Source organism: Molothrus aeneus, chromosome 9, assembly GCF_037042795.1.
Source record: "Molothrus aeneus isolate 106 chromosome 9, BPBGC_Maene_1.0, whole genome shotgun sequence".
NCBI lineage: Eukaryota > Metazoa > Chordata > Aves > Passeriformes > Icteridae > Molothrus > Molothrus aeneus.
The window spans coordinates 11,736,883-11,752,154 of record NC_089654.1 but is presented as its reverse complement, the minus strand read 5'-3'; the positions used below and the strand labels follow the sequence as shown (position 1 = coordinate 11,752,154).

General features: G+C 41.1%; 1 protein-coding gene across 1 annotated transcript in view; it reads right to left on the bottom strand.

Moving 5' to 3' along the window:
• Positions 1-14,447, bottom strand: part of ST6GALNAC5 (ST6 N-acetylgalactosaminide alpha-2,6-sialyltransferase 5) — a 66,148-nt gene extending 51,701 nt beyond the window's left edge. Inside the window, exons 1-2 of the mRNA XM_066555270.1 lie at positions 14,198-14,447; positions 13,338-13,562 (exon numbers count right to left, since the gene is read on the bottom strand). Coding sequence (XP_066411367.1) covers positions 13,338-13,562; positions 14,198-14,263 — 291 coding nt within the window. The 5' untranslated portion in view covers positions 14,264-14,447. The remainder of the gene's footprint in view (positions 1-13,337; positions 13,563-14,197) is intronic.
• Between the last annotated feature and the right edge of the window lie 825 nt (positions 14,448-15,272).

Genomic DNA, 15,272 nt, shown 5'->3' with positions numbered 1-15,272 from the left:
TTTAAAAATTTTAGCAAGAACATTATTAATGAAGTGGTATCGACATTCACAGTGAAACACAAACCTTTGATGCCTACAGCACAATATTATGGTTTTGTACAACCAGTTTTGTACCCTTTTAGGGCTAAAATTTTAATGTCAATCTTTCACAATACATTTAACTTTGCTTCCCAGCTTGACCCTCTTTTTCATATAGTTTTGTTTCAAGTGTTGTCAAGTCTAAATATGGAGCTATTATAGCACACTTCTTCTTTTGTGACTTAATGTTGTAATTTGTAAGGAAAAATGCAAGAATAATTACTGATGTAACAATAAAGCATGGACATACGGTAGGTAATTCTGGATTTTTAACTAGGAAATGTAAGTTCACAAAATTATCCTCTGTCCTCCTTTCAGTGAGCTGTCACCCTGTGCATATCTTACTTTCATGAATTTAATATTTTGAACACTGCCAACTTTGTCTTCATATTTCACAATATTTCATAAACATAAAGCAAATATGATGCTGCTAAGTAAGAGCTTGAAATACAATCTTCTTACAGAAATATGTATGTCTAAACCAGCTTCCCATTTTATTGATTGCTCTGTGCAAAAACATGAAAGCATAAATACTAGGAGTTGATTCGTTTTAATTTCTTTGCACTTAGCCATGGCCTCAGTCTAAAGAAGGATCTAACCAGTCTGACAGTTAAAGATTAACAGTCCTGCCAGACCAACAGGCTTGACAAAGGAGCTTAACTTAATCCTTAAGGCAGTATAAGATGTCTTATGTGTATTACTGCATAGGAGCACAACTTTAATAAACACAGTGGAATGTAATTTTCAGTAGTTTTACTGATGTCAAGTATGGGATATGAAGCAAAAAATAATTTGACAGATCTATTTGTTTTCCAAGGGTAACTATTTTTTAGAGATTAATTCTGTTTTGAATTTCAGTCTCAGTGCTTTGCAAGGACTGGTATACAAAAAAGCATTAAAAAAAAAGAGAAAAAGAGACAAGCAGATGCAACCTCATCATTCACAATCATGAGGGACTCAATTTCAGCTAAACTGGCTTGCACACTGGTCTGTTACAGCTCGTTTCACCTCTGATCTCAGTCACAAGGTTTTCATCCACTTGCTGTGAACAATGCACTCAATTTTAAGAAGTTTTGAGAACTTAAATAACTATTAGGTCCTTGGACTTAGTATAGCATGGATGAGATCACCTCTTGACCTTCAAAAAGAATTAATCTTCTTTTTTTATTTGCTACAGACTGTGAAAATTAACCAACATACCCGAAAGTTCAAATGTTAGGACATTGATTTTCATGTTAAAACGATTTATTTTCACATTATGCACTACAAATATGCTATGTCATCTTCATAACATGCTGAAAAATATACCTAGAAAGTGGCATAATTTAAAAATACCATTTCTGAGAGCTATTAATAAAGGTGATGCATCATATCATCAATCTATTCATTTAAATTCATATAATCAATTTATTCTATATGAGTCTGAGAGCACTGATCAAAGCACAGTGGCTCAGTCTCGGTTCAGCATACACTCTAATTCCAGGTGCTCCTAGTGCAGCTGCCTCACAGTGCTCCTTAGCAATACAAAACCTCAAAGACAGGTCTGCAGGTCCTGTGAGGTGCCTCAAATCTTAATTTGATCTGAAGATACATGCTATCACAGTTTATATGGATGTCTGTGTATGGGATATATTGCTCTTCCATCCTGGCAGCACTGACAGCACTGAAAGGCCGAGAGCCACCCACACCTACTGCAGCCCAGGATGCTGCACACCCAGGGTCTCTCACGAGAGCAGGAGCATGATCCCTACACTTACAGGTGGGTAACAAGCTGTGCCAGTTTCAAATCAGCAAATAGCTGGGAGTGAAAGGTGATTCTAAAGCCTCATTTCACTTTCCATCTCAAAATGTCCACAGGCATAATTAAAGATCCCTGAAAGCTGTTTTGTATTACATAAACTGCTGCAGATCAAAAGGGTTCACTGTGCTGGAAGAAATCAGACACATTAATAGCAAAGATACCCTCCTGGCCTTGATATCCCTCCTCCACATGTACCAGCTGCACAAAGTACCTCAATTATGCCCTTAAACCATCAGGGACACATCAACACTACCCCTGAGAAAGAATATTCAGCATATCTGTAACTAGGTTCATTGCTTCTTTGCACTGCTACTGAGACATAAAGCAGATACAGCAGAAGTGAAAAATGCAGCTCTAGTTTTGATTCTACTTGTAAAAACCAGTGCTTTTGGCTATTCATAAAAATTAAATCAAAATTAAATCCATTAATATGATAATTACACATGGAAAGAGTAACATTAAGGCTCAAAGGCAAACCAGTCTCTTGTTAGTGAAGACATTACTAAATATCATATCAGCAACAATTCTTTACTGACTAAAATTAAGATACAGTTGTCAATATTTCCAAAGCAATATATACATGGTAAGAGTATCAGAAAAGACAAAGGAAAACACAAAACATTACAAATTAAATAACCCGTGCATACAGAAATAGCCATGTTACAAACAAGAAAAACCACATAGCTTCATGCTCAAACATGATTTTGTAAAGCAAAGAAATTAAAATCTTTTCTTCAGTGAGTATCTGCCCAGTGAAAACAGCAGATTTTGTTCTAAGTGGTGACTCAGATGCTCTGTGAACCAAATTTAGTGTCTCATTTCAAACTTTGAAAACCTGATCCACATCCTCACCTATCATATTACGCTGCAGTACAAGAAAATAATTATGAAAAATAGTCTTTTTTGTTAAGTGTACTAAACATGTGGCAAACTAATGACCAGAATTTAAGTGACAAGAGTACTCTCAGTTATATTCTCCAGTCATATAAGGCAAAAAATTCCTGGCAGTGGGGCAGAGGCTGAAAATGCTCCTCTGGAGCAGAATTAGGAAGCCATCAGGACATGGACCAGCAGTTTTGTTCTGGGAGATGCAGGCAAATACTGACCATGCTCCACACAGCCAACCACACTCCAGCACTGCCCAGGAGTCGAGTGCAGCACTCACAGAAGCTCCATGTGAAAGCTACAAAGCCACACCAGTATGCTGAGCCCAGGACAATAAACCCTGCTTTTCAGTCAAGCTTATTAGTTCTGGCTTAGCAACAGGCAAACTGCAGTGGCTCTGCTGCCAGAGCAGAGCCTGTGCATCTCCAACCAGCTCAAAGGGAGGGCAGAGTGTGCTCCTGTCTGCTGGCAAAATCCCATCCTGACATATGCTTAGACATCATGTCAGCTGGCACTGGGCAAACCCTCACTGAAGGGCTGGGTATTATGTACAGTCCCATTCATGGCCGAGGGAGTTCTCAGGGATAATGTGAGCAATATTATAACAAAGTGTCTCATTCTTCCTCAGGCTCATGAATCACCATTAAAAACAGAAAGAAATCTGGAGCGGTGTTACAAAGAGAATAGGTAAGGCGGTGAAAAAATGGCAATAGCAGTGACTTTGTTATAGGCATTTTGTTTGTAAAATGTATTTAAGATAGTTAGCAATAATATCAACAATGACCAATTTATGGAATATAAACTGTAAGAAAGAAATTACCTAAATATAACACTTAGTAGTTTATCTTTTTTTTTTTTTTTTTTTTTCAAAACAGGAGTTCACCTGCAATTACCCAGGCACAGGCAGATGAGCTGAGCAAGGACAGGCAGCGCTAACTCTGCAATGCTTCAGCAGCTGCATTCAGAACACTGGCTGTATTTTGAGGTTTTATGTTTCTATTTTAGAGTCAACCAATACGCTGAGACGTGTAAAACTAACCCTTTTCCAGTAGCATTAGGACTAAAATGGACAGCAAATTTAGGAGCACATGTGACATTATTTTAATCTCCATGGATGAAATGAGGCCAAGTGTCAGAAGGACTGACCCAAAGATGTCACACTGAAAGCTGGAAGAAAGCAGGGAAGGGAGAGCACAGGTTGTACAGCAGCACATACTCCCTGTGAACCTCTGAGCTCTGCACTAAGACTGAGGATAAAGCTGGGAAAGCACTGCTTCCATGTATTTGGCCAAAAGCTTTCTCATAAGGACCATGGAGAAGTCTTGGAAACCATGTTTTCTAAACATGCCTTTGCTGTGGCTAAAGGTTCAGTCTCTTTAAATACAAGGCGTACATAATTTGGATGGCAGAAGTTAAAGAACAGGTAGAATAGCAATTGCAATTTCAGTCCTTGGCACTGCACTTGAGAACTGTCCAGATGTGTTGTTGGTGTGTCTTTACCACCATTCCCCAGACACTCCATGAAGCTTCCACCTATCTTGACCCCAAATGCTACAGAAAGCACAGTGCAGAGCCAGCCCAGAAGAAATGAGGCTGCCAAAGACCAGGATTTACTTGCTCAGATACAGCGTGACTATTCTGGTTTCAAGCTAAAAGGCTGTCTCAAACTATACCAGGCAGACTTACTGACCCAGCCTCTGCCAGCCTTGGAATCTCTGCATCATTTCATCAGCCCACAGACACATGCTACCTTCTGTCTGCTGTGTCAATTGTGGTTGTTTAAAATATACTCTTAGATTATGACATCCCTCACTTTATTACATTTGGTGTGTACTATACATGAATTACAGTAGAGCTGAAGCAGAAAACATTGTATCCTATGACAAGAGGGATTGAACTGAAAGAGAATAGGTGTTGTCTGGATATCAGGAGAAACTTCTTCACCCTAAGTGTGGTGAGGCCCTGGCACAGGCTGCCCAGAGAAGCTGTAGTTGCCCCATCCCTGGAAGTGTTCAAGGCCAGGTGCTACAAGGCTTGGAACAACCTGGTCTAATGGGAAGCATCCCTGCTCATTGTGGGGCGAGGAGTGAAACAAAATAATCTCTAAGGTCCCTTCCAAGCCAAACCATGGTACAGTTCTAGGATGCTGTTTTGTACAAGCCATAAGCATGAAGCTCATTGAAATGGAACAAAAGTATCTATCCACAGAGAAGAGTAATGCAGGCAAGAAAGTTTAGAAAAGAATGCCTGGCTGTAACTCATGTCACTGCCTGCAAAACAGCCTGGTATCTCAAGTTGGGAGAAAAGGTTTTAACTTCATGCAGGCAAACTGGTAAGCAGCCCATACATGGTGATGAATGCAGTCTCTAGAATCCTGTTTCTCAGCCAGCATTTCTGAAACATAGCAAGAGTTCCTTTAACTTTCCTGTGCACAAGGCTTGGTACAGATGTACATTTGCACAAATTTGCACTGTGGAATTTTTCTTTTCTTTAGAGCTACCTCTTAGACTGATGCTCTGCTGTTATTACATCTACTTTTATGACCTGCTATAGCTGTGGGCAACATATATTTTAACAGTACAAAATTTACAGAGTATTTTGTTTCTGCAATATTAACATCATGCCAATACCTGAGGATGCTAATAACACACTAAATTCAAAATATATTATTTGCTAAACCAAAATGCAAATTCCAAATATGCTGAACGTTTATTGAGAAACCTTTTCCTCTTCCAGGTTATTTCTAACTAAGCCATCCATTCTGTAATGGAAATTTTTTACAGCTGCAATGAATTCCTAGCATGTATTCAACAAGACACACATTTATATATTCTTGTTCTGTGTTACTTACAATAGTCCATATTATTAAATCTGAATTAAGAACACCTGATCTATGCTGCCTGTATACCATATAAACCCATTACCGTTCCCTTATCTTGGACAATGAACACTTTGTACTACACTGCCATTGTGAAAAAATATTCTACTAATCTATTAAATGTATCGGTTTTCCCTCTCTGTGTTTTAAAATAATCCAATCTTTTTCAGAAGTTGTCTCACAAGGTTTCAGTAAGGATTCAGTATTCACTACTGCATGTAATAAACACACGCGTGCTTCTCTTCCTTCCTGTGTCACTCCGAACACAGCCCAGACAGAAAGCGTTGCCAGATTTGCCTAACCCAGTTCAAATGTGCTGGAGTCTCTATAGCAATGTGTACGTGTTCCTCAGTGCCCAGCTCTGTCTTTCATATGGACTATCAAGGGACACCTCAGAGCTCCACTTCCCAGCTGTATTTTGCACTTCTGTTGCAAACAAACGCTCTGAAGGCAGAAAACTTCAGCCTTGACTAGTTCTCTCTCTTCCCATGTGACTCCTATTTTTAACTGCATTTGGTTATTTTTGGATTGACATAGAGAACAATTAACAGCAGTTTTTGAACTGAAAATACTTGCTTTTCCAGCTGACAGCAAATCTTGGTGGTTAACCTGGTCTAAGCACTTCAGGTTGTAACTCTTAGAGAAAGAGTGATGACTAATGGAGATTGTGTGGAGATGAGGTGAAACAGAGTGAGGTTAAATATCATGATGCTTCACCTCACCTTCAAAGTAGCTTTTGTGCTGTCACATCTGCTTATATCAGCACCAAACGACTGCTGATTTGATCATAATTGCCCTAATTAGAAGTTCAATTAATTCACTGAGTTCTTCCTATCAGTGCCACCTCAGCACCAAGGACATGCACATAGCGTTTCTGAGCAATACAGGTTACAGTCCTAAGGAAGGTCACTGGGAAAAGGAAACTACCTGCAATCTACTGCTTTGAGGATATCACATAGTTAGGATGACACTCAATATCCACTTATGCCCCAGGACAAGCAGAAAGGGAGAATTTAAGGAACTCTATTGAGAGATATCCATCAGCTGTGAGCAAAAATTACATTTCCTGTCATTGAAAATCTCATTTAGTTCAGACTTGCTTCCACCAAGGATTAAGAACCTTCAAAAGAACACTTTGTCTTCACAGGAAGATGAAAATAGCCTAGAATGCTCACAGTGAAAGATCATGTGAAAAAGAAGTCCACAATGTAGCAACTTTAAATGGTTATCAAATATAATATACTTCAACACATACTAAAAATACAAATGTGGTCATTGAAATTAATGCTGAAAGTGAAGAGAAAAAAAATTACGGAGTTTTGCATGAGAGCTGAACAAATTTCACCAGCAGACAAAATATCACCAATTCCCTGCCTGAAAGTACTTTGCAAATCCACTGAATTAAGAATTTTGTGTGTTCACAAAAGAAGACAGGTAAGCAGATAAGGGAATCAGACAGCACCCACATATTAAAATGTTATGTGTATGATATTCATAAAACCAAAAGGAGCATATTTACTCATTCTTCATAAACTTCATTTACTCTTCTTTCATAAATCAGGATAATTTGTGAAAAATTCATATAATCCAGAATCAGTAAAAAAAAAAAAGAAGTGCTATCATGAACATCTTCATGCTTTTGCAGTTTTTCTTCTACAAACAAAAAAAAAAAAGAAAAAAAGCAAAAAAACTGCAAAAAATCCACCAAACAAACACTCTGTCTTGGTCAATTGCAAAAATAAGATAACATATCATGACCAATACATGGTATCAGATATTGTGGTGAGATGTGACTTTTTTAAAATGTGAGAAAATTAAAACACAATTCTGCATCAACTGTCCACCTGACTACCTACAGTTTTTACTGAAATAAATCATCAATATCTTGTGAAACAGTCTTTGAAATAAACTTTTTGCTTCAGTTTCGATGAAAGAATAAGGCTATATGACATAATGTCAGAAATTACATAGGGCAAGATCTTCACCCATTATGAAATCCAAAACCTTCTCTTGTTTTCAGTATTACAACAATGATTGTCACTCCTTCATCTTCCCAATCACCAGGAAATTATCAGAACATGGCTAGTTTGTGGTTGGGTAGGTTTTTATCCATCACGCTACATTAATGAACATTTACAACATCATGCACTAGATGCATACCAAGCATCTTCCAGTTTTCAGGGACATTTCAATATTTAATAGTACCTGTGCTCTTTTGAGATTATTTTTTAAGCAACAGATGCTGACCTCTGCCTGGACTCACCACCCCTGCTATTTAATTTCATCTTTAACAGCACTTGTTTTAGAAAGAATTAGGCAATACTGTTAACTGTAAAATATGACTTGCTTATTATCCTAGCTAACATTTCTCTCTCAAGCACACACTGGAGTCAGAATTCTATAAAAGATGTGTCCAACTACAGAACACAGCCTTTTTCATAACATGAATGTATAAACTACACACCACCTGATACCTACATGTAAACATTTAAAAATATTTCAAGATATTCTAAGTAGAAGCAGTGCCATGCTAGAACTACTGGTTCCTTGCAGAGATGCCAAGCAACCTGGAAAACAGGAAAATGTACTATAATTTGCTGTCATTGCTGTGGGCTCTGAATTGCCCTGTGTGAGCAGCTAGTGCACACAGAAACTACTAAAAATTTTAGACAAGGATCATCAAAATGAAGGTAAGCCTGAAAAAGCACACTACTGCAGTAGCTCAAAAGTAAGAAATTGTAAAGCACAGGACAGTCATTATTCAAAAGTTGTATAAATCTGGAAAAAGAATTGTCTCTGCTCCCTGTGTGTGGATATTCAATTATATTTCCTGACTGTCATAGTATTTTTTTTTTTAAGATGAAAACTTTATAAGGATTTAAATAAACCTACAGTTTATCAGTGGTAGGTAACTATGGTACCTAAAAATACAAAAAGCCAGGAAGCCAAGAGAGCACTGAGCAAAGGGCATTTTGGACTCCCACCTTGCCCGGGTCTCAGACAGATGGAAGTGTCCCCAACAGGGTTATTCTAGAATAAAGTCTCCCCCTTGTGGATCTCTCACATAATAAAAACTCCATCAAATCCTTAATTGTATAATAAAGTTTGTGTTCCTTCCTTTGCAGGTGAGAATTTCAGGGGCAAATAGGAACATGTAATGAAATCATGGTACATGGTTTACATAACTCTGTGGGCTTGATCCCACCTCAGGCAAGACAAGCTGTTTTGCTGTAAGATACATTATGGTTCTGTGATAAATTCATTAAAAAACCAATAAAACCTTCAAAATAATTTGATTCCTTCTCATCTCTATGTTCAGTTATGAAGGCTGGTTTAGTGAAACTAAAACTATCCAGCCCCTAACTGTCAATGGTTTAGTGAGGTAAAAATTAAAATTCCAAACTCATTTGACTTAATAATTACTAAAAATAATATAAAACATGGCAAGATTCCCACCTGATTCTAAGTGCACAAAGTTTACTATCCCACAAAAAGTAGTTTCACCCAAGAGCAACTTCTTGCAACTCAGAGATTAAGGAGCTATAGCGGCACTATTTGCAGAATGACTCTTCCTCAAACACCTCATTAACTACACTATTCTCTGATCTGCATTAATTTAGAGGGATCATCAAGATTTCTTTGCATATGATAATTCACATTATCATAAATTAAGAAATCATGGTGATCACTTAAATTATCATGTTGATCTCAATTCGCTCTTAAGGTATTCAAAAGTATTTCTAATAAATCATACATTTTGAATGCAGGATTGATTTTAATTTTTTTTTTATTTTCTAAGAAACAAAATCCTTGATGGCTTGAAATATTATTCAATTACATACGTGACAAACTCATATTTTATTTGCAGCACCAACTGTTGAGTCAATACTGCGTAAAAAGCCTTTTAACTATCCAGAGACATGTTCTCACATTCATTTCAGAATCGTAATATAATGGTTAAATATTTATTTCTTGCAAGTTCTGGAATAGTGCTAGCTTTCCTACTTTCATTAACATTCTCTTATTTGTATGCAGTAATCGCTTTAAAAATATTAGCATTGTAATTTCCTGCTAGCACTATGATAAATCAACAGAAAGGCTTATCCCCATGCCTCCCCACAGAAGAGCATAATTCTGCTTCCCTCAATGCCAGTGACAAAACCTCTTTAATTTCAGGATAACACCCACAGAATTCATGAAAGATGTCACTTTGACAGTGTAGGACTCTTGTCCTTTCTAACTGCAGAGCAGATGCAGCAGCTAAGCAGTGCTACACTCAAAGTGCCTCTGTAGAAGTCAACAGCTCCTTGAACTAGAAGCCACCACTTCTTCCCTTTGTTTCAGTCCTTGACCTCTCAATAAAAACTATCAGCAAACCATATTTTCTGTTCAAAATGTGACATTTTTTTAGGATATAACATCTAGCTATTGGGAACAAAAAGAGATACTATTTATTCATTTCAAACATCCATCAACAATGTCTGTCAACTGCTGTTACTGTGGGACATGCAAAGGTGAAATGACAAGGACCCACTTGCATTTCTGAATCCATAGCATTTCTGATTTTTTTTTTTGTTCCAAGAATTCAGCTCAACAAAAATTAAGTATGCACTGCTAAACTGTGAAAGGCTACTAAAGCTAAGTACAGGGGTTCTGATCTCTGATGCTTGACTCATGGAAAAATGGGCTTGCAGGAACTATGAAAGCAAAGACTAGAAACTCATGCAAAAAACCTCTTCAACCTAGAAAAAAAAAGACATATTTTACTGTATTCTCAGAGACTGCCTGCTTATCTTGACAGTATGGATGAGGAACTACACTTCTTACTGAATATAAAATAAAAGGAGAAAAATAATTGGTAATTATAATATTGCAGGCTATATTTCAAAATCATTGTTACTGAGTACTAAGTGCCCAGATTTTCTGGCAAATAGTCTCCATACATGATCATCCAGCACTACTAAATGAGCTGTATTGCTAGTAGTGACAGACATTTGTAATACATGATATTTCACAATGAGGACAATTGTTAAATTTTATCCCTGAAGAGAAACATCTTTACTACCACATACTTACACAGCTCATGTGTCAATACTCACACTGTGATTATGGATCACTAACTTCAGTAGCTGGCAGACAGCTCCTACATATATGTGCATACTTACTCTCATTAAATGCACCAGAATGGGTACAACACCACGAACATGAAAGGAGATTTTCCTGTTAAAGCAAATTATGGGATCCAGAAACAAGCACAAGAATGATCCAGACATTCAGTCTACTGCCACCTGTCATTCATGCATGAACACATACCAAGGATGATTTCTGTATAATGGTCATTCAGTTTCAAGTCATTCAACCTGACAGATAATTCCAAGATTCTATATGGGAAATTAAGGAAGCCATACTGTGAAAAATCTACCATTCATTATCATTTCACATCATCACCTCTGTGCTATCAAAATAACATGTACCATTGCTGAATTCATTGCTGCCTTACCTTTGAAAGCCTGTGGTCCTCAAACAACAGATACTTCTCATCTCCTTCCAGACCTCCCCGTCTCGTCAAATATCATGTCCTTTTCACAGCTACAGAATTTTGCCTTGCTTTCTTCCCGCAGCTCTCTTCACATTCCTTAAAACTTCCCCAATTTCCTCATTTCACTTGCTATTCAAGCTGTCTTCTCTGCAGTTTCCAATGTCCCACCCAAACCACAGGTTCTCTGAATATGTCTCACCATTCCTCAGTTCTTGCTCTCTCCCTATTCTCTCACCATCCCCAATCCTGCATCCTTCTTTTTTCAAACCATGAATTTCTGTGATTTTTTGCATTCTCCATTTTTTATTATGGGTGAAACCAGTCTATTCTGGGATTGTAAATCCGTGACAAGTACATGGACTACCAAATTAAATTACAAAAATAAATACATTATTAAGAAACAAAGTCCCTTTCTCCCCAGTCTCCTTATGGTAATGCAGTGTCCTCACTGCTCTGTATACCACAGTGGCACAGCTCTCTGCATGATCTCGTGTGCATTAAATTCAGACAAAGCAAGCAGGGAACACAGCAGGGATAGCACAATATTCTTTCTGACCCACAGAAGTTAGGTGGAAAAGTTATTAAACCTTCAGGAGATTATTACTGTGAGGCATGAGCTGTGTGAAATGAAATTCAGAAATAGAGTATCTGTGGGGTTTGGGCCATATTACAATATATTAAAAAACCAAAGGATCATCTTTCTCCAAAACACAAGGAAACATGAAAATTACCCTGGAAAATAACAGAACAGTGATTTTAAGTATGGCCTGTTAATGAGGGGTATTTGTGAGTCTGGAGAAACCAGTGTGAGGTATTATCAGAATCAGAAGGCTACTCACACACGCATCCCAAAAAGCCTACAGATGTCTTTTCAATTACTGCTGGATATAACAACCATGTGCACATCTATCTACACCTATCATACAGTCATGTTCAAGAAGAACAAAAGAATTCCAACAGTACTCATCAGACAGCAGGAAGTCCATGGCCAAACTTGCTTTTTCTATAGGCATTACATCTGAGAATTTCTAGGAGAACCATGTAAGAAAGCAAAGCCTACAAGGCACCATCATGTGCTATTTTTCTGTGCTAAGAGCCCTACAGATAACTCTTGCATAGAAAGTTATGCTAGAAGGAACAGTAAAAACCTCTGTATATCAAAGTCACTAGTACCTTCACACAGTACCTCCAAACTGAGCCCAGTAAGTTGTCTGACAACATATCTTTCAAAAGGTTGTCAGTCTGGATGTGAAAACATAAGAAAGTTGCGAATCCTCACTCCTCTTGTTTATTTTTTTAAGTAAATTTTTACTGCAAGACATGTTTGCACTAAACAATATCTGGGGTTTTGGAAGAGGAAGACCTTGAAATTTCCTGCTGAAAGCAACCAACCAAACACCAAACAAAAAGCAGAGGAATCTGCCTCCTAAGAAAACTACTGAAGCTTGAGTATCTCTTTGGCATAGATGTGCCACCTCGCTCACTTTATGTCACTACATCTGTCCTGTGAGCCATCAAAGCTTAATCTGCCTATCTCTGGTAAACAAGTATTATAGTCTGACAATACAGCCTGGTAATTCCTCTGTCAAGAGGAGGGACATCATTTTGCTCACCATTAAAGAAGTGCCCCAAATTTCTAGAATGGAAATTACGGGTGATAACTTCTGCTTCCCAGAAGGGGGGATGAAAAGGTCATTTGTGCAGGAGACTTTCTTTTTTCCTATGACAAAATGAGCTAAGAATAAACACCTACCTATTGACTTTGCCCTCCAGTAAATAAACCTCATACTTTAACTCTTACTAATATCATCTTAAACATACATTTGTATTGTACCTAGAGCATGCAACATTAGAAACACTTCATCTTTCCCTCCCCCTTTCTACTGTGCAAGGGAGAATAGAAGCAGCACGGCATAAATACTCAACCGCGGGCTGGAGGCCGGCTCCTGACCCCGGTAATTCCGCTCTTGGGCCAGGGGCGACGGCACCCGGAGGCCGCTTAAGCCAACCCCGAGAGCGAGGCAGGCAGGGAACGTCGGCCCCGCCGAGAGGAACCGGGCACCTCACGGGGGCAGGAGGGAGAGCTCGGCAGCTGCGGGCTCGGTGCCCCCCGAGGGCGCCGGGAAGGAGGGGCGGTCCCGCGGCCGGCGGCTCACCTTGTGCTCCAGGACGCTGATGTAGCCCTCCAGGAGGCCGGCCCCGACGGGCAGAGCCGGGTGGCGCTGGCCGCGTTCCGGCGGGCGGCTGGGCACCGCCGCCACCTGCTGCTGCTGCCGCCGCCGCGGCTCCGGGTGGCCCCCGCCGATGCCGATGCCGCCGTACATGAGCAACAAGCTGGTGCACATGGTGGTGAGCGCCAGGCAGACGGCCAGCCCGTGGCGCTGCGGGGGACAGAGAGAGAGCCGGCTCAGCGGGCTCCCCCCGCCGCGGGGCCCGGCGGGGCGCGCCGCTTCCCCGCCAGCGCACCCGCAAGTTTCACCCGCCAGACACCCGGCAGAAGTGCGAGGAGAAAACAGGGGAATCCCCTCCGTCCTCCTCCTGCCCCCTCGCCAGCCCGCTCCCGTGGCTCCCTCCTTCTCCCCTGCTTCCTCGCCTCTTCTCCCCTCCGTGCGCCCGGCTACCCGGCGCCTCTCATTCCCGTGCCGCCGGCCCCCTTTGGGCATCTCATTCGTGCATTTTAACGAGTGTTGGGGACTGTAGCGCTTCCCCCCCCCAGATACCTCCAGCCTCGTCCTTTAAGCAGATCGGTTTTCTGTACGCTCCTTAAAACGCACACACACACAAAATCCCCAAACCACGAGCAACACGAATAAAAGAAAGCAGGCGGAAAGTTCTTGGCCGCCGCCACCAAGGCTTGGTCGCCTTCGCGCGATGCCGGAGAGCCGCGGGGATGCAGCCCGGCGAAGGCTGGAGCGTGTGCAGGGTGCCCGGGGCAGCTCCGCTCCGCTCCGCGCCGCTCCCCTGCTCTCCTCCCCGCCGCCGGAGCCGGGATGAGCCGTGCCAACAATGCACTTACCATCAGGGTCTTCATTTTGTGCGCCTCCCGACCGCCAGTCCTCCCGCTCCCCGCTAGGCTCGGCATGGCGGGGAAGCCGCAGACATGGCTCGGCCAGGGAAGCGCCGCCGTGGCGGGGATTAGGGGGGAATTACACTCGGCCGGACCCTCGGAGCCTGCCAGAGCCGGGTCCTCGGCTGCCCCGCCTGCCTCCGCCTCCGCCTCCGCCTCCTGCTGCCGGCGCAGCGGCGACTTCAGGGCAGGTGGAAGTTAACTTCTGCCTCCGCTCGGGCGCTGCTCCGCCGGCGAGCCCGCGGCGCGGGGGGGCACCGGGCGGGCACCGGGCGGGCGGCGCCCCTCCGGCCCCGAGCGAGCAGGAGCAGGGGCAAGAGCTCCTTCCTTCCTTGCCTCTACCCAGGCCTCGGTCCTGCTTGTGGTAGCGGGCACGACCTTCACATTACATTATTTGTATTTTTCCCAAGCGGAAAATTTCTCGTTCTCCCACTGCTACCTGGCTTTCCTGGAGCTGGTAGCGATCAGGCGATACTTTAAATTCACGTTAGTGAAAAAATCGACGCCCTCAACTCCTTGTGCGGTGCTGACAATACCCCCTCACAGAGTCTTACCTAAGCTCTAACAACCGCTTTCAAAGCCTTTTGACAGAAGCTTTCTTCATCTTATAAATGAAATCCCACAGACTTGCTCCCCATGCCATCTCTCTGGTTTCTGAAGGCAGACATTTTCCCACTCTCACAAGCAGCCTTCTAAAGTTTTTTTATTCTTTCTTTGTATTAATAGTGTACAGTTCAGTTGTGAAAAGTTTATCAGACCCCAGATTACAAATATCTTTTGCTGTGGGAATCCCACGTTTATAAATGTGCCTCTTCTACACAAGCCATTTTTAGGGTTGATCTCTTACGAAGTTACTAGACTGACAGCATTAAAAAAAAATCTATCTCCTAATCATGAAATTATTTCACTTGAAACTACTCATCGAAATAGTAGTTCTAATATATGGCTTCACATCTAACCTGCAGCTATGTGGTATTAAAAATTATATTAAGGAGAAAACTATCAACAGAGTAACTCAACCATG